Source organism: Anas acuta, chromosome 6 (assembly GCF_963932015.1).
Source record: "Anas acuta chromosome 6, bAnaAcu1.1, whole genome shotgun sequence".
In the NCBI taxonomy this organism is placed as follows: Eukaryota; Metazoa; Chordata; class Aves; order Anseriformes; family Anatidae; genus Anas; species Anas acuta.
In genome coordinates, this window is record NC_088984.1 from 31,361,264 (window position 1) to 31,388,191 (window position 26,928).

Sequence of the window (26,928 nt, forward strand, 5' to 3'; positions counted from 1 at the left end):
GTCCTCCTTCTTCCAGATTCATTGTTCTCACGGCAAGTTGCCTCTCCTTCAATTAATTATCTTACCCACTTGCAGACACCTCAATAACAAAGGGTCACATTCAGCAAGAGCACCCCCTTCGGCACGGCGTTGCCCTAGGACATTTCAGATGATGGTTTCCTTCAGGGAATGCAGGTGAGATGTCAGTAGTAGCTCCCGGGATGGTGCCCTGCTGCCAAGAGCTGACCAGCATCGCACCATCAGGGCAGATGCAGATAGGGCCCCTCGTGGGAAGGCCACAAGGCAAACCCAGTTGGGAAAACCTGAAGATTGCCTGACCACGAACCCCATCCTTCAAAAAAAACTTACGCAGGTTGCCTTTTTGCATAGCCAAAATAATGGATGAGGCCATCATGTGCCTGAGGGTCTCTCTCTCAGGATCCCAAAACTACCAGAGCAATACCTATTCATTACCACCGAGCACTCACAGTCAGCTTTACTACAAGTACAGGTTACATTTCCTTTCCCTCCAGTTTATTTAGTAATGAACAGCAATGCAGAGCTCCCTGTCCACCATACCTCATCTTCAGAGTTAATCTCAGCAATATCAGTTTTAGCAGTTGTCAGCACCAGTCCTGTGAACAAGGCAACAATTTCACTGCTCTATTCTACACGGCACTGAGTGAACGGAGCAACATCTGTGCTGCTAGCACTTGTATGTATTATTTATGCAGCGGTGCAGACATGCCTGGTGTTCTGCAGACATAAAGCAAGAGGCAGCGCCTTTCCTGAGACAGTTACAGCCTAAATCAAGAGGAGGGGAGCAAAGCCTTACACACAGTGCTGGCAAATAACAGTTCTCAAAGCAATGCACTAAAACCAACAGCACTTGTGTTCAAGTTTTGTGTCCTAGAAGAGCTGCAGCAGCTGATGGGAACTTTGCAGTGCAGCATCAGCAGCTCAGCAACACTTTTTAAGCATGCAGTCTAAAATGTTCCAGGATTAACAGCTTTTTACAATGGCAAATGAATACAGTAAAATCAATCCTATGCAACTGGAAAAATGTTCTGTCTCATTTACTCCTATTTATGCATATCTTCTAAAGCACAAAAGCTTCTAAAAGCCACTGGACTATTGGTGGTATCAGAGTTGGTAGACCCTAAATACACCAAAACCCAAGGGCAGAACTGCAAATACTGTCAGAGATCACTAATTTTGGTGACATGATAAGCTAAAGAGGAAAGATAGTGAAGAAAGAAGGAAGTGTTTAGTGTACAGCTATGCAACTCTTAATAGAAAAGAGTTGTTCCATGAAAAACAGAGCTAATGAAGCCTGAATGCCTATGGATGTGTCTTTTGCCTCCTAGCACCATCACCTTAGCTGTTGATTAAATATCTATGCTAGGAATTGCTCCATCCTTCAGACTCGGGTCTCTCAAACTCTGTCAGAGTTAGCCTGCAGGTTAAAAGTTACTGGGGAGCACAAGAGAGGGGGTAAGGAACCTGTGCAGAAGCAGCACAGGGAGCACATCCTTATAAGCTTCGTTTTGCTAGGGAACAAGGCAAAGAACTGCAATGCAGATGGTTGCATTAGGGAAGCACACACCTACCAGTAAGGTCCACCTCAGGTCATGAGAGAGCAGCATTTAAACACACTCTGTTCCATTTGATACTAGAAACAAGGGAAGGGATGGAAATGCCAAGCCTGAGTTCAGCTCCACAGTCATCATTACTCTTCTTTATTGCCCTGCTTTGCCGTGGTGCATTTCTGTCACAGTCACTCGTTTGCTTCTCACCAGAGAGAGGGCGAAAACTGGCTGAATTTAAAACAGCCTGGGGTCAACAGGTCATTAAAAAGGTTCCCGTAAGAAAACACTGAAAGGACAACAGGTGATTTTTTCCACAGCAGGCAGGAGACTTGCCCGGCTCCTTGCTAAAAGGGGACACAATGCTCTGCGAGTGCAGAGGAAGACAGCACGGAATCCTGGAAGAGGAATACATCAAGGGTTACATGGAAACAGCATCTGGCTCAAAACTCCTCTGAAATGAGCAGCAGAGCCCAGGAGGGTACTGAGATAAGCCTTCACAAATGCTTTTCCCATTCTTACCCACGTCTGGGCATTTCCCCAGTACTCACTGTCGGGAACAGGATGGCAGGGCAGGAGAATTTGGCACATGCAGCCAAAGCCCTGAGCCTGCATTTGAACAACATTCACAGAAGCAAATATTTTGCTTCCAAGAGATTTTGTAACCTCGAGATACAGCCTTAAGATGTAGTTCACTTTTATTCTTTTAATCCTGGAGTCATGTTAATTCTTCTAGGGGATATTTTGTATTAAAACCCCTATTTATTTGAGCCCCATGGTTTGTTTTGGCTGTTGCTTTCATTATCCTCATGGACTGTATGTGTCTAAGACGTACCTTAACTGTAATATGCTACATCCTTCGGAATAATCTTAAACCCAATTTTACTCCTTTTTTATTAATAGACATAAAATATCATATATACAGAAGGTGAATGCTAGAATACTCAGAAGTATAACCATGAAAATGTCTTGCCTTTTCCTCATTTACTACCAAAGCTGAGGGGAAAAAAAAAAAAGAATTTAATTTCAAAAATGCAAAAATCAATCCTAAACTGATATTCTATAAACCAGTGAAGAAGTTTCCAAGCCAGGAAGCAGTGCAGAAATCATCAGATGCTGGATAGCAAGTAGGTGCATGGCTTTCTGTCTGAGAAAAAAAAATGAGAAAACACTTCTGCAAAAGTCTGCAACACAAAGCTCCCAGCTGGAAATTGTCAGCAAATTGTCAATGCATAGCATGCCAAGTGCAAACTTGAGGTAATTTTTCATTCCGTATTATCTAATTGCTTCATCTTTTGATCATTTTTTTATGCCTATATATTGACCCCAGACAGGACGCTTATTTTCCCCTGCCATCCTACCTGGCCAACAGCTGGGTGTGATATTAAGGAAAAAGAAAGCAAGCATTGTTTTGGTATGGCCCCTCTCCTCAGTGCTTCTGGAGGAGAACTGGCATCATAGAAACAGTATTTATTTATTTATTCGTAAATGTTCACCTGATTTATTAAAACTTCCTTGAGGCTACATTACACTTTCATGGCTACGATGCTGTAAAGATAACATGCTCCTGCTACCAAAAAAGATTCCCAGGATGGTATATATGAATTTTCACAGAATTAATTTAAGTTACTTATAAACAAGTCCTCCATATTTTAAAGCATTTTCCCTTTCTGAACTGATTGCTGCTGGTAGAAGCTGGCACATCCAACCATGCGCAGACACGCAAACCGCTTTTTACCTGGTGCATCTCCCACTGCTCTTACCAGCTTGTTTCTGTCACAGTGCATGATTATTCCTTTAACTCTGGGTTTTGGCCTGCTCGAAATGTAGCCTTAGCCTCCTGATGATGATATTTTGTTATGTCCACAAGGTAGCAGATTGTTCCCATTCAGCTTATAATCTACAAAGGCCACAGTCAGGCCTGCTCCATTCAAATCCATTAGCTTGCTAAAATGAGCTGGGTACCTCTGCAAAAATACTGAGCGTGTGCCATTCACTGCAGGCTAGTCTTTTTAAAGTATAAAAAATGAGTTAGCTGTCTTTCAATGTCATGCAATTAAGAGTGGTTAAATGAGATTTTAAAATAATTTAGGCACCTGGTAGAAGGCAATTTTTAATACATGCAAAATTGCCTTTTAGGGGGCTTTGGAAGCACATCAGGTAAGGAATAAAAATGGAAAAAGATAAACTGGTTACAATATTTGGAGCTTAGATGCAACGAAATCCATGTCAGGACAGCAGGCGCCAGACAACGCAAGGGTCCCTTCGAGGTTTAGAGACCGATGGACACCTTTTTAACCAAGAACGGTGGTCAACCAATAAATATTGCAAAATGTCTGCGTTTTCCAGAAACACCATCTATTTATGCCATTCCAATGTTTTCCCTCATTGATGTTAATATTAGCTAAATTCTCCCTACAAAGTATTACATTTTAAAAATAAATAGGTGTGTTTAGCCCACATAAAACTATGCACAGTATCTCTAATATGCATTAACAGCATGTTTACAGTGTGTCATGCCAAATCTCAACACCCATCCCCATCAGGCACATCATTCTACCTCCACTGGAGTGACTCCAAAACCTCAAATTTTAATAAAGGGCTGTTGAAGTAGGGAAAAGCCTGGTCTGGAAAGAGTTCAGATACAAGAATTCCATGTACGGAGCAGATTTATGACCCGTATTAACAATGATAATCCTGTGTCACAGTTCCCCTCCATGCCAAAGTTGTGGCTCAGCCATTTCAAATCCATTATCAGCCCCAAATGGTTGTCCAGTGATGTCTAATCTCAATCAATAGGCAGTAATGAGCCACAGCCATTAATCCCATCTGCATGTTTGCACAAAGCATCATTTTTAAGCTGCGTATTTATATGCACAGAGAGTTCAGAGAGCGCACAGAGACTTCACAGCATGTGAAAAGTTCTGCACTGGGATTTGAACGTTTCCCAGGCACCTGGAAGAATATTTAGCTCACGCTGTGTAACGATCTCTTGATAGCGAAAGCCCAAGAAAATGCATAGGGCAGTGCACTAGGCAAGTGCTTATATTTTGGGCAACTGATGATCTTACTGAGCCATGCCCTGGGGATAGGAACATAACCAAAGGCAGAGGATTACTTAGTGGAGGCAGTGATCAATAACAAATTAAGGACTGAAGGAGAGTCGAAATGCTGAATGTTAACAGAACCCTGGGTAGCTACAAGAGAAAGCAGAACACCAAAATTAATATAAACTTCCATCCTGTAACACAAAGGTTTGATATGAAAAGTGAATTTCCACTTATGAGGCCATGCAGTGTAACACCTGATCACTCGAGGCAGAAAAACAAGAACAAAAACCAAACAAACAAAAACCACCAAAACCTCAAACCCAGCAACACTTAGTGAGCTGATCTCAAGGACACATATCCTGTGGCCTTCTTCCTTTCTGTTCCCCATTAATTTTGTACATAAACAAAGAATACAATTATAACAAGCTGAGAACAGGGTTCCCCACCCATGTCCTTCAAAGGTCAAGGAAGTCCTGATGCTTATTTCACAGCTGGTCAACGCCTCCTGCTACCTGTGCCACTGTAACTGAAATTACCCAAATTACTGCAGTGACGCAGGTTGAGAGGAGATGCATACATACAACATTTAAACAACAGCCATACAACTCTTGCCTGGCATTTGTACTCGAGACAGATTTCTTTACTTCAGCCATTAAAGCTTGTTGCATGCTAATGAAGATTCTGAATTAATTCGCAATTGAAAACAGTAATGTACGTTTCAAGCCTTGCAACAAGATTCATGCCAGGAAATTCAAAATCTCCACAGATCAATCTCTGAACATAATGCCCAAGGGTTAGGGCGTAAGTTCTGAATGGTTTACTAAGAAAACATATTAAAGAAATACATTAGGAAATGTTGCATGTATACAGTGAAATGAAACCAGATCCATGACTAATAGAACATACTGAAATCCTTGCATGGGTTAATCTTCTAAATTTGCGGTAAAATAGCTAATATAAAATTATTACATGTGCTGCTGGTAAAGCAGCACCAACCAGAAAGCACTTACAGTTGTAAACTGCACTGAAGTGGCCAGATTATTTCTGTCAAAAAGAAATAAATGAAGGAAACTGACACAACCGCAAGGGAAGATGCTGACTTCAAGCGTGCCAAACCCATAGTCAAGCTTTTCCTCCGTAACACTCAAAATGTTATTTTTCTCCCCAGCGAGATCGCTGTGACTAGGAGGAGATTCCATGTTATGTTCTTCAGCCACGTCCCCCCTGTGACAGAAGGACAGCAATCCTGGGGAAGAAGTGGAACCCAAGCTTTCCGTAGTGGAGCTCTCCAGGTGGCTGCGGGGAAGAGCTGAGCAGTGGGGCTGGGCTGGCACCAGGGCTCTGGAATCGAACACGAGAAGGCTCTGGATCCTCCACACGCCCACAGCACGGGTCCTTGCCCTAATCATCACCTCTGAATGTCCTTGATAAAAATATCAGTGTAGGTGAAACCTAATCTTCCTATTTTAAAAGGGATGTTTCAGTACAATTCATGGTGTTTTTTTAAATGCGTTCCAAATATTTTGTGTTTATTTCCAACCCGAGTATCTTACAGGCTGCCTCACAATTGAGGCACCATTCTCCAGTCAACCCTACCAGTAATGTTTGTTATTTTAACAGCTACATGTTAGAAACGCACATTTTAACAACATAATGAACATGTATATCTCCTTACCTACTCCACTAGAAACCCTCACAGCAGACTTTAGGGACAAAACAATTGCCTTTATTGCACAGAAGAAAACAATAATGAACCAGGAGTGTTAAAGGCAGCGAGATTATAATTGCACACAAAGAAACATAACAGAAAAGATTCTATTAAGAGGGATGTTCTGATGTCTATAGCTACTCTGAATGAGCCAGAGGAAGGCATTCAGCCGGAACAGGCTTGGGCCAACAGCAGTGCCACCAACCCAAGCAGGAAGCAGCAAGCTTTCTGTAACATTAACTCCCCACGCTCAAGTAGGAATAAATACCGATGAAGCTAGAAGAAACCCTACGCCGCCCCAAAACCTGAAACCTTCGTAGTGAAAAGCAGCTTTTGCTCACAACCAGAGCAAGTGACTTGAACATCTGCAAACTGCGTTACTTCTGGCGACTCCCGGGCAGCAGCTCTATGGAATGGCAGGAACTGGGAATCAGGGTGACGTGCACGAAAACAAACCCAGGAGCTCCATGAGGAGACAGCAAATTTCTACAAAACATTCATCCAGCACATTCACAGCTTCACCGAAGCTGAACTAATAGGTTTAGAAGTATACCATTTGAGTGGCACTCTATCAAAGAGATTTCAACTGCATCTTTCTCCTCCTTCCTTCTATTAAAGAATTTTTCATTGATTTTTTTTTTCCTTCAAGAAAATTCTGTACAGTTTCTACGCCAGATCTATTTACCTATACAGCTGATCCAAAAGTTCTCCTAATTTCTAAAAGTCCAAACATTCAAACATTCGTAACAAAATATTACTGATTTCAGTAACTAAAGCCTTTTCTTTTTTCTTTTTTTTTTTTTTTTTTTGGTAAAGAGAGTGATTAAACTTGACACCTTCTGGGACACCTCCAAAGATGATCACAATGCCTTTTCAACCAATAGGACTGGTTTGATGAGCCCAATACCATGCCTGTTTGCAGGTCTAAAATTCACGTAATAATGGAATGGAGCATGCAAGACACAGTCATTTAATAATAATGAGATTATTTCTGTGGAAGCAAGGCTTTTGGTACGTTTGAAAACTGTTTACCTTATAGACAAGCAAAGAATCAAAATGACATTATAAAGGTATGACAGTTAAATAATAACTTAAATAATGCCATAAGGATCAGCTATCTTTTTATACCCATTAGGAGCTGAAGTGTATCCGAGGTCATGCACTGCAGGTATGAAGATTTATGTCCCTATGAAGGAGGCTTTAAAGAGGTGCTTCACATTTGTGATGGAGAGACAACAAACTCATGAGTAAAAAAACAAAACAAAACAAAAAAAACCTGCATTCATTCATCTGGGAAAAAAAATAAAGATAGCAAATAGAGATAGCAAATACGGTAGAGATCAGAGAAGAGAAACCATAAAAGCCCTGTATGAAGTCTCTTACAAATTCTGAGTTGGAATTAAACTTTGATTTGCCCCAAATCAAACCCACTAAACCACCCTAAAACAGTTTTCAAAGCAAAACTAGTGACAACACAGCGCTCCTTCAGCACCCCCTCTCACTCCGTCATGGAAAAGTCTCTGAAAAATTGTGGCCACAGAGGGAGACGGTGCCACTGATATTTCTGCGGCCATTTCTCAAAGTGTTTGTAAGGCTGGGTGACACCCTTCGGAAGCAGATGGCCTGAAATTCTTTTCTTCACTCTCTTACAGAGCCTTTAGGTGTCTTTTCTAGCAGTGCCCCTGCTTTCACTCAGATAGCCCTAACTCTGGGGACCTCAGGAAAAATGCGTCATCTGGCAGCTTGCTTGGAAGCAGGTGTATGCCCATATAAACATCCTGTGAGACGGAATTTACACTTCAGAACCACATTCCTTTCTCCCTCCCCTATAAAACAGGGAAACGAAGTTCTGTCTCACTACACACACAAAAAAGAAAACTAACATACAGGAGACAAAGCATACAAACAGATGAATAAATGAGCTATGCATTTACAACTACAACTCCTAAGCAATACAGAAGAAACACACCAAAAAAAAAAAAGAAAAGCAAAAAAATCAGTGTAAACATCCTCTCATAAACTTCTAAAATGCAAAAGACCTCATTTCATTTCAGCTGCCATAAAGCCTTAAAGGCTACTGCAAGCCCCTCACACCACCACCACCACACTCCACACGCATTTTAAGCGGCTCCCATCATACCAGTACCCTTTTTAAAAATCTGAGCCACACATGCAAACCAACAGAAAATGCCTAATGAGGCAATCAACAAAACAGTCGTGATAAAAATCCTTGCTCTTAAGAATAAGATGTCAAAGTTTACCTTAAATATTGGGAAGGTTTCCTACTATTTCTTAGTTTTACACAAAGATTTCCAGAGGTTTCCAACCACTGGCTTTTGCATTTTAGTATGTGAAACGACCTGTGAAAATAACTACAGAGTGGTTCCATCAAAGGGCAGCATTTTATTACAATGTGATTTCTTCCTGTAATTATTTGAAATACGCATTTGAATTGCTCAATAGGAGGACTGCTTCTTCTGTCAGCTACTTTCCTCTCTTTTCTCTCTTAAACTGTCATCAGTATTTCTCTCCCCTGCTGTTTGCTGAATTATTGTAATGGAGAAATTATTAGTGAATCATTAACTTTGAGTGGTCAATATTTCCACCAACCAAGAAATGGAAGCCAAAGGTAGTTTTCCAATAAAGCGTGGTCATTCTGGGTGAAAAGCAAAGCCTGTTCAGTAACCACACTATGGAGCTGCAGATTGTTTGCTTTTTAAAATCAATGTAATGACAGACTCTTAAAGTTCCTGATAGAAAAGATAGAAGCTGCATTCCATCCTGCCAAGTATTTTCAGTCCAGAACAGTTTTAAAGGACAGTTCTGGAAAATGAAGGATTTATTTAAAAAGGAAAAAGTAGTGACAAGTCCAATCAAATTTCTACAACTAAAGCAGCTGTCCCTCAATGTCAAAATGCATGCAACTGTTTTTTTTGTTTTTGTCTTCCTATTGGTATAGAAAAGTGTACTGCTTCAAAGCAGATGCAACAACCCTTGCAGAACACAACCAGTCTAATGAGCAACGTTTTGAACGTCAAACGATACAGATGGCCCAGGATCTGCTGCCACAACCACTGCAAAGACAGAACTCACACAGTAAGGTGTAAAAGGAGACACAGGAAGATTTGACAAGGAAAACCTCCAGAAGTTCGGACATCTGCTTGCTGCTCTGGGCTGCATAAGAAAACGCAGGAGTAACAGAAAAGAAGGCAAATTCTGCACAATAAAAATGCACCTAAATGCATAGCAAAGCTGTGATTATGCCTTCCCATATTTTCCAAAGGCACACTGTAGAACTGATCTCTCCAAAGGAAAATAAAATGATACACACATTGCTTTTACTTTAAATAGATACTCACCCACAGTTAACACATCGCCCTGAAATGATATAAAACTTGTTACAGATACACGTCCCAGAAAGGCGCAGAGAATAACCAACAGTTACACGTGCCAGAACAGATTAGTATGGGTAGAAACATTTAGCTTATGGAAGTGGGTGGAAGGGGAAAAATTTTAATCACATCCATTACCTGGTTATTGATTTCTTTTTGCCAGGCTGATCCTGTAGAATACATATAAAGCCTTTGACATTGGGATGTTTGGCCAAAGATATTCGATTAGTCTAAGCAGAAGCTGAGCTTCTCGTGTAATCTCTCATATTTCATTTATATGTGATTTATTCCTTTGTCCAGCAGAGGCTTTTTATTGATAAAAATAATGAGATTGAGAATCCCAAAGGAAACTGAACGCCCACCCACTCAAACATGTTTGTAAAGAAAAAGTAGTAGGCTTTGCTGCCCTGAGAGAGAACTGTTACCTGCAGAATGTTTCTGAAAAGTCTGAAGCTTGCCAAAAAGATTTCAAAATCAATAAAAACTAGTTTGACATTAAACTGTTATTACACTGAAAACGCCACACCCATGGTACGTACGCTGTGGAAGCAACTAAAATAGTTCTGCAGCAGGCTGTTCTTTGTGGAATAAATGAATGCAACTTCCCATATTAGTTCAGTTTGATAAAACATTGCAAGAAACATCTAGTCTGCTAACTGTGTGTTACACAGAGCCAGCTAGATGACTGAAAATTAATCCTGCCACTCAAAAGAAGTTTCCAACCATTGTCAAATTTAATATGTAATCTAGTAACTGAAGGCTTTGTTGAACTCTGTGAATCAAAGATTCTCTAAGAAATTAAATCATTATGCCTTTATAATACAAATGCTGTTCAGAAATCCTAAATAAAATGTGCCAGCCTATCTTGAATTTCCTTTAATAGCTATCAATAGCAATGAAAGGATAAATAAAAAACATCTGTTTCTGTAGTGAACCCTGAATTAGGTTTTAAAGTGTCTATTTCAAGGCAGAAATCAGAATAATTTATTTCACTGATAGCCAACAGAGACCTTTGTGATTAACCTGAGCCTTACAACTCTTTCTTATGTTAATGTTTCAAGCAGAGTTAGTGGCTTTTAAGTCTCAGCCTTGTTCAGTGCAGAATGTGGCACTCAACATTTATGTCTGAAAAACTAGCAGAAAGTCTTCTGAAGATCACCGTTGCTGGACCCCTAATTAAGAGCAATCTCTGACATCCTGTCAATGAGAGGACCACAAGCCTGGTTGACTCTGGCTGGACAGAAGGGATGGGTGCTGACATTTTTCCTCCTCCTCCTCCTCCCTGAAGTTGAACAGGAGCTCACCTGAGCACTCCGAACCCTTGTTTGAACACAGAGCTTCTCTTACCAGGGACCCTCTGAAGCCTCTGCGGCTCTGAGGTCCCTTCTCTCCCCCAGGTATCCGCAGGAGATGAATGCTGTTACCTACACGACTAGTTTTGCATTGTTTCAGCTCCTTACTGAAAGATGCCATTAATGGCACTCCATAATTTCAAAGGTGATCAATCAGGAAACCACCTCAGCCTCCCTGCAGGGTTTCTGTGTGCGGGAGCCCCTGTTGTGCAGGTGCATCCAGCAGCCCCCCAACCTGCAGAGGCAGCCCTGGACTGCGTGGCACATGCTGCAGGTCATAGCTAGCAACTGCTGACCCAGCCAGGGCAGCCTGTTACCTCTGAACAACTGGTCCAGGCTATCCCCAAATCATGCCCACCCCTCCTTCCTGTCAACAGCTTCCCTGCTGAATTCTGCCTCCCTCTGACAGAAATTCGCTATATTCCACAGACTTGAAGGTTTGCATGAAAAGGGCTACAAACATTTTAGATTAGTTGACCTGATAAATATTTCTATTAAGGACACTAATACTGGCACGTGCACTGAGCACAGGATTGTACTGTTCACTGGCACTTCACAGGACATGAACAAATAGCTCTGCTGTTCTTCAGCCATCCAGGAAGGTTACTAATGAAGATGGATAAATCCAGCACGTGCCCTGAAATACCTCAGTGCAAGTAGACTCTGGTTCTGACAGATGCAGCATGAACATCCTCAGCTTATTTTGGAAACTCCCAGAAGATGCAGATTTAGTCTATTATTCCATTTTTTCAGGCCACCTGTTATCCACAGGTGGACTGCACAGCTCTCCTCCAGCTACCCAGATTTCTGACATGAAGCTCACATGGACAGCAGTCACTCAGGCTCCCTCACTCCTTCATACATATAAAAGCTAAGCTGGAAAACATTCCTAAATTTTTCAGCAGTGACAGGCTCTTGCAACAGCTAGCTTATCTGCACTGTACTGTTCAGCCAGACTGGAGTAAAAAAGCGTGTTTGTTTTTGAAGTCTGACCAGTTGTCACCTAAGCTTCAAAAAGGATGCGCTGTTCTCCTCCCTCCATCCAGCTGCTGCACTCTGTAGACGATGGGACCTGTTTGAAGTTTTGCTTTTATTTAAAAAGCTCAAGGCAAAATTCTGCTCTCAGATCTGCAGAAAGCATCACAGCTGAGGTGTTCTGCTCTCCTCGCATGCACAGAGCTAGTTTGTTCCCCTTCATCTAGTGTCCTGGGAGCCGCTGCCATGTGAGGAGAACTCATGGGAGACTGAAGAGCAGGGGGCACACTGTAAAAAATGATCCAGCACACAGATCCCACAAGACTCAGGAGCTTTGGCACATCATGGACTCTCATCTACCCACTGTGCTCATATGTGAAGGCAAAAACTGTTTTTAATGAAAAATTGGCATGGAATGACGCTTCCCAGAGTGCCTGGGAAGCACTTTGTCAGCGAGGGGCAAAATGAGACTCATCCAACCCAACAACCTTGCAGAAATTCAGTGGCTTCATTGCACTGGAGGATGTGGTTGTGCCTCAGTACCAGGAAGAATTCAAATGAAAATCCTCATAGCTGCTGCCTATTAATCAGAGAGTAAAGTCGACAGCCTAAAAGAAACTTTTCCTCTTATATTGCACACAGCTAAGTTCCTACTACTAATCCACAATCTCTCACAGCTCTTGGAGAAGGGTAAGGGTGTATGAACCTAACAGCACCCAAAGCTTGAAGGTTACAGACCTTCATATCTACCAGGCTTTAGCTCGACCTCGATTTACAGTGGTGCTACAAACACAACCATGAGAAGATCCTTGCTTGATTAGAATGTAAATATGGACTTGCTTGAGTAAAAATGGACTTTTAAGTCCCTTGTATGTTCAGAAGCACCAGTTAAATTCACATTGTAGGTCAAGCTCTGTTTCTCCTCAAGTTATTAGCACGCACAACCTCAGTAAGTGAATTATTCTGATGTCTTCCAAAGACGGCCTGAAAATGGCCCTAATTGTGTGTGCGCCTGCAGACAGAATATTTCTCAGACCAAAAATGGAGATTGCTCTAAACCTGATTTTATAAACAGAGAAAATAAAAGAGGTGAAATGAGCTAACAGAGGGCAACAAGGAAAGAATGCAGAAGTGCAGAAGTTTAATCCAGATTTCTGGATCACAATTTAATAGCCCAGCCACACAAATATTTTTCTTTTCAACTTTTGAATATCCTTTTAAAATCAGAAATAAAACTAGACGCTATCTACATTTGATTGTGGAAAACTTCTGTGAAAACTTTCCATTTCTATTTCATTATTTTCACTTTTCGAATACCTGATGTACGGGGGGGCAGAAGAAATTATGATTAAATGTATTCTGTCACATTATATATATTTTTCTCCAGTAACAGAAGACAATATTGTAAAAGCACTACTTTTGAATCACTCCAGAGCATCCAGCAGGAGTCAATTTATATTGCAAGTGAATAATGATGTACCTCAACTCATTTTAATTTCAATAATTGAATGAGAAATAGGAAAGCCTATTGAAAGGACTGTATTCTGGTCAAAGACTAATGAGAAAATAGTTTCGAGTCTCTGAGTCAGCGGGTGTCATGGTAACAATGCATTATCGAAATCTGATTAGTATGCCCAGCAGCTTTATAAATGATAACATGCTCTTCTAATTGTATTTCCCTTTCTTTCCCTATGATACATTTTATATTCATAACAGGTAAGAGGCAAGGCAGCATTCTGTTTATCCGAAAGTTAGGCTTAGGATGCCCAGCACGGTCACAAACTCGGTGCAACCTCTATTCCTGAGGTACAACTTAGTAAGAGAAAAAAATCCTACTGTCTTAAAACAAGAAGACAGGACTTCTCTTCCCATGTCTATTATATGCATTTTTTTAAACTACATATCAGTCTTTTCTTTCAAATATATGGAATTGTTTCCGAGGACAGACATGTGAGAAAGAGAACCAAGCAGTCAAGCAGTAGCACCTGAAGAAAAAGCCTATGTTTCACAGGAGAAAAAGATGCAAGCAAAGAGTAAGTGCTGATGTTCTATCCCAAAAAGCACTATTCTGGGTTCTTGAGGCTTTGAACAGAGGGATTCTATTGTGTTTAGAGCATCGCATGCTTGTTAACTCGTGTTTGTTAACTCATTACAATATCACAAATTAGGAGGAACTATGAAATTAAACAATTTTCCTTCTCGTGAAGGAAAGAGCTAACATAGATTTATAAAATAAATACAATGAAAACACAAGGTTAGAGGTTTAATAATGCTCTTTTTATAAGTGAACCACAGGTGAGCAGCCTGGCAGACCTTTATTATATTAACAGTAAAGAGCTCTATTACAACTGCAGCCTCGCAAATTTGAGGCAAAATCATTTCAATCTACAGAAGCTCAGTCTTAAAAAACAGAAGTCTTTTCTTAGAGTAAAATGGCGTTCTATTTATCATCAAATTGACCAAGAAATCTACTTTATATTTAGCGTATTTCTGTGACCCTTGTAACCTAAATATTTACTTCTCATTTTAAATATTCACTTTCATTTATTAATTCAGCTTCAAATCTGTATAAAGAGAAAGGAGGAATGCTCATATTCTCTAGATAAACTTGAATACATCTAGTCACATGGCAATACTCGATACAAGAAATCAGCTTTTCTTTATTATTAATAACAGAGCTGTGTTTGTTATGGTGCATGAACATGGAGAATATGAATACAGCTAGACCTAAAAAGCTTATTACTCCTTGTTACGTGCACTGGCACGTGGACAAAGTTTAAGACGTACAAAATACTAAAAGCAATCAATCTTAAGTCAACACGCTGAAAGCCAGAGGAACATTTATCTACATGTTTGGAAATTCAGCAGAGAGCGCAGGGTTATACTGAGAATAGAAAGTCATCAGAGCAGGCCAGTGAGCAAAGAAAGAGCAAACAAGCACTCCCCAGAAGGGATTAGCACTAGTTCAGGGGACTGTTTGCACTAACCTTGGATGGAAGCAGCAGCCCGAAAGCCAATCAGTGTGACCTTCACCTGTCATGATGATGTTCCCATCAGGTAAAGCCCACATTTTCCAGAGGCGGTCATCGCTGCCGGTGACTACAACATCTCTTTGGGGATGTACAGCCAGGCTACAAGACAAAAGAGAGGCTGATTATATCCAGCACCAGTTTCATTTCTGTAACATCCAAAGATAACTGATTCTGGATGGACCAAACAAGCAGCAATGCTTTCTATCCTCTCAAGAATTTAAAATACATGCTATGCAGATGAGTTTCTGCTACTACTGAAGAAAACAGCAAAACGTGACTGACGTCTGTGAAACCAGAAACGTTTTCACATCCTCTTGAGGTTCCAGTTGCTTAAAACACTCAAATATGTTTCTAAAAGCTTTCTTTGAATGTTTTTACAAAAAATAAAAAATAAAAAATAAAAAAATAGGATAACATACAAACAAGCACAACCAGCCTGAACCCACTATTTCCCACGCTCAAAAGAACTTCAAAATTATCGGCTCATCAGCCTGCTGCTGGTGGTTTAAGGGAAGAAGGACAAAAGGATTCAGGGTTTTTTTCCATTGTGCCCATAGGTCTTAAGTCTTCTACCACTGGGAAATTACTCAAATGATAATGACAGCCCAGTAGCTACAGTCTTTGCCATTACTTTAGCACCTATTCACTGAGACTAGGCTATGGTCAGAAAATCCATTTCAACTCTACACTCAAAACGTGTTACATGTTTTCATTTTGTATTATATAGCACACTGGGACATAATGGAAATCACACACTTATCACATCCCTATACTGAAAACTCACTTTATTTTTGATTTGGCAACTGCAGCACAGCCTGAAATGGATCTAGGGAAGAAAATAAATCTGTTGGAAAGATAACAAGCGCCTATTTCATATGGATTTGGTTATTTGATTTAAATTATTGAAATGCTTTACCATTTGTTGAACATCAAAAAGTGTCTAGGAGCTGACTTAAGTCGCAAGATTATTTAAATAGACTTAATCTGGAGTTCAGGATCAAAATGCAGTGAAGGGGAGACAAATCATAGTCTGTGTGTGCACCCATTTCAGTTGTGCATCAGAGCTGACAGTTTGCAGAGAAAAACACTTATTAAAACAGAATCAGAGTAGAGAGAGAAGATGCCAAGCAGCCAAATGGGAAGAAAAGAGAGGTCATTAAAAGCACACAACTACTCTATTATAAAAATCTCGTTTTTAACAGCAGCTTTCTCCTACACTCTAAATATTTCATAAAATTCCTAAACCATAACTGGAGCTTCTACTATATGGGGAAAACATCATTCCCTATGTCAAATTCATGCTAAAAACATATTTATGTCAACTGGATTTTAAGCAGAAAACACATCTGCTCCTGCAGTTCAAGGCACAGTCCGGGAAGATTCCTGCAGATTTAACAGTTGGACTCATCTGTTCAACCAAGGAACCCAAGTTTTATGCATTCTCTAATTTCTGAGAGAAGAAAAACATGTTTGCTGTCTTGGCCTAAATAAGAGAAACTCCCTTTGCATTTACAGGGGGAAAAGAGAAGGAAGGTATGTTGTTATTTAAATTATTCAGAGATGCAACTGTATCATTCAGATTGGCCACAACACATAAATAGGAGGGAGCAGAGAGAGAATTAAAAGCTGAAAGAAGGCGTGCCAGTGGCCTGCAGATTCCTGGACAAAAAGAACTTGGCTAGGATCCCTCTGCAAACCTCTGACACATCAAAAACCCAATATTATACTGCTGCTTTCTGCAGCAAACAGGTAGCATTGTTATTTGGAGGAGTGCCAAAAAGGAAATCCTGCATTACAGACAAATGAGTGGGATGAGTATAAAGATGAACCTGTCAGGGCTACACACCCGCTTCCCCCAGCCTCTAGAGCATCAAGGCAGGCAGGGTTAAGCAGGGCCTTCCTCACTGGCATGCACACAGCAGTGCACCAGCATCAGATGCATCGACTTAAGTTTTTCTCTTGATCTGTTTGAGATACTCCAGATCCCAAAAGCTCCATCTCTGAACCTCCAGTTCTTCCCCTCAGATATTTCTGCTGATAGTTGAGCACATGCTTGGAGTGAAGACTTTGTCAGTTCTCCCTCTTACAGTCTAAATACTTGCTTTCCCATTTCCCAAAGATGTGCTACATAACTTGAATTAAATCACTCTCAGTCCACATAACCTCTCACTCTAGCTTCAAAGAAAAGTAGATCTGCCAGCTTCCTCCAGATCCTGACTTGCTTTCTGGATAGTCCTCACCTACCAGCATGGCTGCAGCTGCCTCAGCTCCTAGGAACATTTTTCCTGTCCTTAACCCTCCCAACATATTCCCAGTCCAGCTTACGAGATGTCCGAACTTCCTTGGTGACTAGAGGTTTCTAGAGAGCTTAGAGACAATCCATCAAGTACATTTCATATGGAAGAAACATTTTTGCCATCAGAACGAAGCCCACAAGAATACATTTGGAGAATTCTCTTTTAATTGCAGAGCTCTTGTAAAATGTTGCTATACAACATTTTATTCCTCCATGCCATTTTTATAGGCACACGCTGAACACTAATTAACAGCAAGCTTGTGACATAACCACTGCTGAGCTGCTTCTGAGAAAGGGAAACCCATTCATCCAAAGAGACTTCTATATGCAACATTAATTAGGCACCCTTGTCTTCATTTCTGGCAATCCAGCATTGTATAGATTTTTGCTTCATCTCTGCTCAGAGGGTCTAATTATTTCCAGCACAGAAGACTTTGGGTAGATTGGAATGAAAATCAATAATGGAACATGTGTGATAGAAGCATCAGTTTTCTCCTCCTCAGGGATGGAAGTGGGATCAGAGAAGACTCAGCCAAGAAAAAAACAACTCCCAAAGATTTGCTGCTGTTGAGTATATAAATACCCGTGTTTACACAACTCATTCTGGCATTATAAGCCATTCTCATCTCTTCAGCACTTGCCCTGGTAGATATATAGTGCTCCCAGTAATTTGCTTTCAAAGCAATCATTGATTATTCTAATTTATTTTGACTGAACCATAAATAAAAATATGGTATCTTCAGATGCAAAATACTGTCAGTCTCAGCATGTACTACATTGGATCGCTACATACATATAAAATTGACCTTCAGGTTAAAAAGTGTTAAATCCAAAGCTGTCTGTGTAACCTTAACTGTGCATTTGTTTTAATACAAACACTAACTACACTGCACTGAGGCAGGGGAGATTCCAGCTAGATGTGAAGGAAAGCTTTCTGGCACTAAGGGTTCTGCAGCACAGGAACAGAGAGCCATCATTAGCTCGTTCCTAAAGCTCTCAAAACACCCACCTCATATTACCCAGGCAGCACAGGCTGGCTGGTGTCTAGAGTTCCCTTCAATTCCTACAGCAGCAGCGATCCTACTGAGCCCCAGTTTGTTCAATGCACAAAGCAGTGCTCCTACTTGAAGAAAGGCTATCATCAACACAATGAAAGCATCTACTCAAACCACTCCTAAGAAATAACAGCAGTTAACCCCAACTGCACAGATGCAGGACACCAAGGTCTAAAAATAAGACAACTATTATTTCAAAATAATTTTAGGGGCTAGAAAATCTAATATATATATATATATAAATATATATATATATATATATATATATAATATTATATTATTATATATATTACCATTATTATAATCATATTATATAATTATAATATATATATTATATAATGTATATATTATTATAATTATATATTATTATTATATTATATATTATAAATATATATAGAGATATATTTATAAATACACTAAATACTCAGCCTCCTTAGTGCAGCAGTTTCCTAGTGGTCTCCAATGACTGCAGGAGTAGCAGAAGTCCAGAACTTTAAACCTAACCCAAATGGTCTCAAAATCAGGCACTCTGAGAATGAAGAGTGCAAAACAGATGATTAACTTAATACTCTTCAGTGACTTACATAGCCTCATGCAATTACTCTGTAGCAGAAATAAGGACAAAATCCATTTTTCTATGGTTTCATGTATAGGAGTTATACAGAAAAGTCTGTTCTCAATATAGACATCAATTAGCTGCCAAATTATAATACAGCATTGCACAGAATATCACTTGCACTAAGGAATTTTTAGAACGTCATGATTTGATCAAATTTATTGCATTCCCAGATTCTGGCAAAAATGATTGTTGGTAATGCCAATAGCTGCTTTCATACCAGAAAGCTCTTCCGCAACATTTCCGCAACAAAATGTGAGAACAGTAGAGCTCCAAGATTAAAAATAAATAGATAAATAAATAAATAAATAAAATCATGGTCTCAGAAACATTTTAGCTAATGCTTTCTTCCACAGAAATTCAGCCCTACTGAGATAGCTAGCACAGAAAATTTCAGTCTGAGTAGTTTCACTCTGGTGAAGTTATAAATGGCAGACAAGTCAGTCTTGTAATGGAAACTTAGGAAACTGTAGATATTTCTCCCTCCAACATTAAGCTTTCTAGGCATGTTGGAATAGAAAAGCAGAGCAGACTTTGAAATGAGGAATATCACAGGCACTGAATTGGAGAGGAGGGCTATTCATTAAGGTCTCAGAGCAAATGAGCATGTACCTAAATATTAGGAACTGTCTTACTGCAATCAGAGATACTGCTCATATGCATATACTCAATTATATTGCTGGATTATGTCCTAAAATCTAAAGAATTTGTAAAAGCTGAAATGTGATTTTAGTCTCCATTTTGCTAGAACCTAGCTAACACTGAAACCTAAAAGTAAATCCATCCGTTAATGAACACAGATGTGCAGACTGCACCATGTAACTGCATTGCATTTTTCTACCTTCTGCATTCACAACAGCTTTTAAGGGAGAAAAAGAAAAAAAAAATAAAAATACACAGGGATGTGATTATGCCCCATGTGCATGAGGAGGATCCTGAGGTGAGGCTCCCTCATCTCTCCTGTCTCACTGAGGATCTCACTGTAGCCACGGGCTATCTCTAAAGTTATGACAAATAAAGAGGTAGAACACCACACAAGAGTTTAAAATCATTAGAAAGGCTCATTATTACCTCACAAAAGAACAAAAGGCCACGGCTGGCCGTCATTTTCTCTCCCTTTACGAACGCTGTGAAGAGGGAGTAACAGGAAACAGGACACCGTTGATCTCTCTCTCAAAGGCCTTTCTGCACACCTTTTGTCGCTCTATCTGCATAACAGTGGAGCAGAGCTAATGGAAAACACCAGAAACAGCCCTCCCAGTCGAGATCTAATCAAAATCCGGCCCCTGATGTCAGATTTGTCCAGGCTGTAAAAGGCGAGCGCTGGCCTGTGGAGAGCCTGCGCCAGAGGACTGTTCCTGACAGGAATGGCGGCCTGTGGAAAATGGCGGGAACGGGGGCGATCGCTGAGCCCTGACCGCATCCCCTGCCTGCAGGAGGGCACGAGGGGCTGCTGGGCAGGGGGATGAGGCTGGGGTCCTCCCTGTCTTCATCACATTTAAGGTTTTTCAGCCTATTTTCTCCTCCTGCCCAGCTGAGTAAGCGAGGAGCAGCTGGGCAGACGTCTGGCCCTTTGCCAGGGTTACGCCACCAGACACACCACAAAATCCAGATCAATCATTAGGCCAGTTACACTTGACCCTAATGTGTCTTCTTTGAACCACATCTCACTAATAGAGTTATTTCTACCACCTTTTCATCTTGGCTTGAGTTACCTGGTCTCACCTGCCAGCGTACTTGAGCAATAATTATAACCCTGACATTTAATTCAGGGGTTTATTATGCAAAGGTGGCATAACTGAAAAGCTCTGCATTTCTGCTTGAGGTCTTAAAATATGCCTCTTCATGATCAAATGGAAGAGGGAAGGATGCAAAAAAAGAAAATAAGAGCAACAACAAAGGATAAAGCACAAACCATACAGAGAACATAAATAGGGGAATATACCCATAGCACATGTTTCATTTATGTAAATAGTTGCCTGGAAGTCAGTGGCACATCTCACACAGCCATGCTTAAAAATCTTATTCCCATCTAGTAAAGATCCTGGCTGCTTCCCAAGCTCCTATGACTCAGGATTTGGGAAGGACTAAACTTGCTGGGATCTCACCATACCTAACATTAACCTTCTAGACTGCCCAGCAACTCTTCGTACACCTGAGACAGTACTTAGAAAATAGCCACCCAGAAACTTCGATCTGTATCTCTAAAAAGGCTAAGATACTGAATTTAAAATGCTATCTAATTTACTTATTCTATTCACCATGCACATAAAATCTTCAATCTTAGCTGCAAAAATATTTGTTCCTGTGAAGCATAAATTCACGCACTTTCTAACTTGGACAAACCAGCTCTGCTTTGAACAAAAAGCAACTTCAAAAAGTGAACACTCCACACAGCATGCAATGCCTCCATAAATAATTGTACTGAACACATCACTATCACTCTTAGATTTAGATGCGGTTATAGTGATCGATCGATAGAGCCTATTTTGTGATGTCCTGAGTTTGATCACTTTATCCACTGTGTGTGCAATTATCAAAACCCACTAATTTGTATTAGCTCTCTGAGTATTTGTAACCACGTAGGTTTTGCTGCGTTAGATCTGACTATGGACATGCTGGGCCACTCTAAAATCATTTTCTTCTTAACAACAAAGCTTAGCCTTACATCACATCTTAGGAAAGTTCAAAACTATCGTGTTGATTTGCATGTGTTTTATTTAGGTCTCAGTCCTTTGAAGATATATGCACATTCTTGAATTATGCACTGCCAGGAGTCCTGATGATTTCACAGCATATTAACTTAAAAACATACATAATCCTTTTCAAGATAGAGTACTTAATCAGGTCAGAGAAAGAGGATTTTCCTAGAACCTATATGATAACATGTAAATTGTTTATATTGTTACATACTCATGTACTGCAAACCTCAGCAACCCAATGTTAAGCCTTTTATCTAGAATGCTCGTAAATAACAACTGGCATGAATCTAAATCACTTCTTAGAAAATCTTTACTTACTCATTTCTTCCTTTTGCTTACAAGGTTGCTGATAATTACTGGCCAAAAAAAAATCACTTAGTCTACAATGTCAGCTGTTAGACACTACAGAAACAGGGTATTTCTAACCTGCCTTAAACCAAAGCAGCAGGCAACTGAGAGATCCCCACCTTACTCCACAGAGAAAGCTGCTGTTTATTTTCAGACTGCAGAATCTGTTTGTTGTTGTTGTTTTATTATTATTTCTATTGTCTTATTGTTCAGATGATGACAAAACTGGAAATGGCACACTGGCCAGAGATCAAATAGTTTGGGGGTAGTTTGTAAGACTGGGTGCTTTTTAAAAAAGGGGAAAAAAAAAACAGCCTACTAATCCATGAGTCACTCCATGCGTTCACAAGCTCTCATTTCTTATTCACTTGAATCAATTTTCCAAGCTGAGTCAACTTACCAGGTACCTGGCATACTTTAAGGAAAAGTAATTAAGACAAAAGAAAAAGAGAGAATGAGAGCAGCAACAAAAAAGTTGATGCAATAAAAATGTTAAAATATTGACGTCTTTGCCTAATGTTTTCACTCTGGAGTGTAAGCTGTAGTTCCTTGGCAGGAATGATTTATACTGTGATTCATACTGTCCAGCATGTAACTGATCTTTTACGACCCCTTCCTTTATGAAATACGCTGAATTACCTTATTTTGGGGAAAGGCAGTCCCATGTAAGTATAAAATTACAGTATTCAAAATAGCATTGAAGCCAGATTAACCTAGATCTGCACAGTCTTGAAGCCAATTCTGAAAGAGATGGCAGCTCACAGGACAATTCTCTAGTGCAGCTGGGAAGAGGCTATAGATAACCAGGATTAGATCATGCACCAGCCTTGGCCAAGAAAGAGCCTATATATTTTTACACCACATTGATGACAATGAACCACATCACACACCTAGAAAACAAAGGGAAGGTCCTCCCTTTGCAAACTTTCTCTAACTCAATGCATAATTCTTGCCTATTTTTTGACCTGTGCATTGGGTGCTTGGTGGGGTACAGAGATAATAGCTTGTCTTCCTTTGTAATGAAAGACAAACTGCTTTTCTAAAAGGCAATTTTAGCTTGACCAACTTGAAAAGATGCAGATTGCTTTCGCAAAAGCTTCTATCTGTGGCATCGTTTGAATTAGTTTTCATCATTATTGTTAGCAATTCCCAGTCTTCTGTTGCATGGCAGCTTTTTCACAGATGATTAGGAGCAGTGTTGTGGTATATAAGAGTTTGGAATGAATACTACTTGAAACTTGCCAGTTGGTAAATTTTGTTAAATTATCAAGGTTGCTAAAAGAAAATATTTAAAAATATAATTTGCAATTAGAGCATCAAACTGTCAACTCACATTTCTAAATTAATAAGAAACTAATGCATTAACTTTTCAAGGTCACTTTCCTCCTGTGTTTCCTCCTCACATTTCGAGGCAGGGAAGGGTACGCTCTGTGCTCTATTTCAGTACCGTAATGCTGAAGAATGCTTCCATCAACAGAATTAATGGAAACTCTTGTGGAAAGAGTTGCATAAATAAACAGTGTCTTCACAGTTAGGACTGTAGTGGCATCCAGAACTACGAAGCAAATTTGATAAATAAAAATCACGCACTTGCTCTGACAACATGTAAATATGTATGAGAAAAAAATGGATTTGAGGCTCAGAAAGGATCACTGTAATTCTCTAGTCTCAGGATCCCTAAGCTGGAGGCTGTAGACCCTTGGTGGCCTGCAGAGCTCTGCCAACTAGCTTGTCTGCCCCAACTGCTGCAACATTTTTCCTACTGAAGGAGGCCATTCAACTTTTCCATGACATTTCAAGATAAAGGTTTTTAAAACTACTTCTTTTACTCTGATCTCCTGAGCAGAATTACAGAAACATAAGCTGAATGGCAACATCTAGTTGACCCTGTACTATGGACAGATTGCATAGACTCACCCAAGGTACATTTGTATAAATTCTTGAAAAAGGGGTTCTACATCATATCTAGGTGTTTTGTGGAGGAGATATTTCTTAAAGTGTTTCCTCAAATGCAGTGCTTATCTCTCTGAATGCAAATTACATGGATTTCCCTATATTCTTCTCTCATGAATATGGAGAACAATTTCTATCTTCTTTAAATCTTCATGTATCAGACGGTTGTTACTAACATCTTAAATTAAGCAAACTCAATTCTCTAACTCATCCAATTTTCTAAACTTTCTTGAAAGCCATGACCAAACATGGACACAGTATGTCAACCAAGACTTCACTAAACCTAATGTGGCATAATCACTCAACAATGAAGATAGCTCATCCCTCTTCACACATTCCATAATTACATCTCCCAGTTTGCAAAATAAATATGTTGCAGGCTTTGTCAACCATTTTCTCTTGACAGATATTCCCTGTGTTCTGTGTATGTGAATTCTTTTTCCTGAACATATCGTATGGCACTTCACTTTACTGAATTTCATCTTGCTGATTTCAGACCATCTCTCCAATTTGCCAAGTTTTTTCTGAATACTGATCTGATGCAGAAAGGTATTCGCAACCCCTCACAGCTTGGTGTCATCTGCATATTTTATAAGCTATTCTGTATTCCATCACCCTCATTGCTAATGAAAATGCTAAACAAAACTGATTTCCTAAGCAAATTCTCAGAATGAAACAGACTGTGGAGTTCAACGAAGAAGTTCTTGTGCCCATTCCATTCCATTGGTTTGTACTAAAACTTATCCATTGGAAAGGCACAGAATACATATTTTAAAACCTTAAGTGCAAAAAAAAAATTCATAATTTGTCTTGCTAAATTGTGGCAAAAGTTAATTATTTTTTCTTGTCAAACTTGAGAATCTAGTCAGCTTCATTCTTCAGCTGCATGTAATACTGATTGCTCTATCAAAGAGAGAATACCCATAGCAAAGACTTAAAGAACTCTAGACTTACTGACCGAATGACAATCATTCCTTAAAACTTCTATGGATTAACCTTTACAGAAGGTATTAAGTGAGGTTAAGAATTCCTGAAATGTTTTGCAAGACTTGAACAAATAAATTCTGTTTTAGGAAAATCAAGAGATACTTTTGTTTGCAACAGGTGGGTTTGCTATGAAATTATGTACCATCGCTTACAGAAAAATTTACCCTACTGAACAATGCTTTTAGCACCATGTAATTTCTAGAATATTTGGTATGCAATATTTGCCAAATGCCCCTCCTCCTTTTACATCCCCAATTTAAATTCCATCTCCATTTTAAATTCACTGTCCATGCGCAACACAGGGGAGAAGACAAAAAGAAAAGCTCTTCATTACTGGAAAGCAACAGAAAAAGACACAGATCCACATTTGTTTAGGAAAACTAGAAAGACTCAAGATTCAAGTTCCCACATGCACAGGGAAATAGAATTTGGGATAGAAGAAATAAGAGACTTGCTCTTTTTGGGACACACACACACACAAAAGAAAACCAACCAAAAAAAAAAAAAAAAACTAAACTAAAGAAATACTTCAAGTGCTGTCAGTAAACGATTTATTTTTTTTTAAAGAGAAAAATACCTTCATCTATTTCACATTTACCCAGTCCTATAACATCGAAAAATGGGTCAAATTATCCAATGTCTTTGCTATCTACGGTTCATCAGTGCAATATATATATTGAAGAAATTAAATGGAATATGCATGTTCCATGTAAGTGGGCAGGATTCAAATCATATTCTGGTGACCAGAATGTAACACCCAGAAGGCAACCACAATCAAGACTATTGTAATGCCTGGCCTACTGATACGCTGTAACTCAGGAATTGCCAAAACATTGCCTTACCAGGATTCTTTCTTCTATTTATTTGTAGTGCTGGTAGTGGAGGGGTGTCCCAAACTGGATGAAGGAAAAATGTAGTGCAGCGATTAAAACGATGTAGAAAACGACTCTTCTAAGAAGCACCTAACCTGTATCTCTCCCACTGTTGGCTATTCCTCTCCTTCCTAAACCACGATGGTAGCACAGGCCTTTGGAGCAGACTTTGCCTGTGAAGACTGAAGAAAAAAAGCTTTGAGTCTTCATCCTATCACCTGTCACTGGGCTGCCTTTTGCTTTCAACGATGCACTAATTCTTTCTGAACTTTTTTTTTTTTTTTTACTAGTAAAGTCATTACTCTTGAGACCTCTAGCTTTTTTAGCTAGGGTTGGCTTTCTCAATTTTGTCAGAGTCCTCAGGAAATGCTCTTACACTTCTTCATTACCTGTCAATGTTCCTAGTTCTCATATCCTCTCTGTCTGCAATTCAGTTAATTAAGAAGGTCCAGGCATAGCCAAAGAGCCCTTCTGCTGCCATACCATTCACAAAAGAATGGCTTGCTCTGAGTAATCCCCCAAAATCTGCCAACAATGGCAGTGTCCCAAGAGATTCTGCCCAACAGTTACCTAACCAAGCCCAAGAATGCTTTCACAAAGTCCAGATTCCTAACACAGTTGCTCTCCTTTCCAGCCTTCTTCTGGATCCTGACTTCTCTTTGCTCACAGTCACTGTGGCCCAGGCTATTGTTTGCAGTCCCATTCACCAACTGAGTTGTCAAGCAGCTGATCAATTAGAGCGTAACCCCTGGTTGGTCTTCCTAGCATTTGATTTAGGAAATTATCATCAATGCAGTCTAGAAACTTCCTGATTGCTGACACAATGTCGTGCTGCCCTCCCCAGCATGACAAGATGCATGGCTGCTTTCCCACCTTTGCCCCAGCCAAATTCCATTTATAATATTATCCTAATCTTAGAGTAACAAGTGCAACATTTTCATTTTGACAGAGACCTGAAAATATTTCATGTGATGAATGTTGACCACGTATTAAATAATAAATCTTTGTGGCTGAGTCTCCTGATT

General features: G+C 39.8%; 1 protein-coding gene across 7 annotated transcripts in view; it reads right to left on the minus strand.

The window, feature by feature from the left end:
• SPAG16 (sperm associated antigen 16) overlaps positions 1-26,928 on the minus strand; it is a 393,156-nt gene that overhangs the window by 167,880 nt on the left and 198,348 nt on the right. For all 7 annotated transcript variants that reach the window (XM_068686339.1, XM_068686338.1, XM_068686337.1 and 4 more), the window contains one exon: positions 15,030-15,173. In XM_068686339.1, the coding sequence (XP_068542440.1) occupies positions 15,030-15,173 (144 nt within the window). The remainder of the gene's footprint in view (positions 1-15,029; positions 15,174-26,928) is intronic.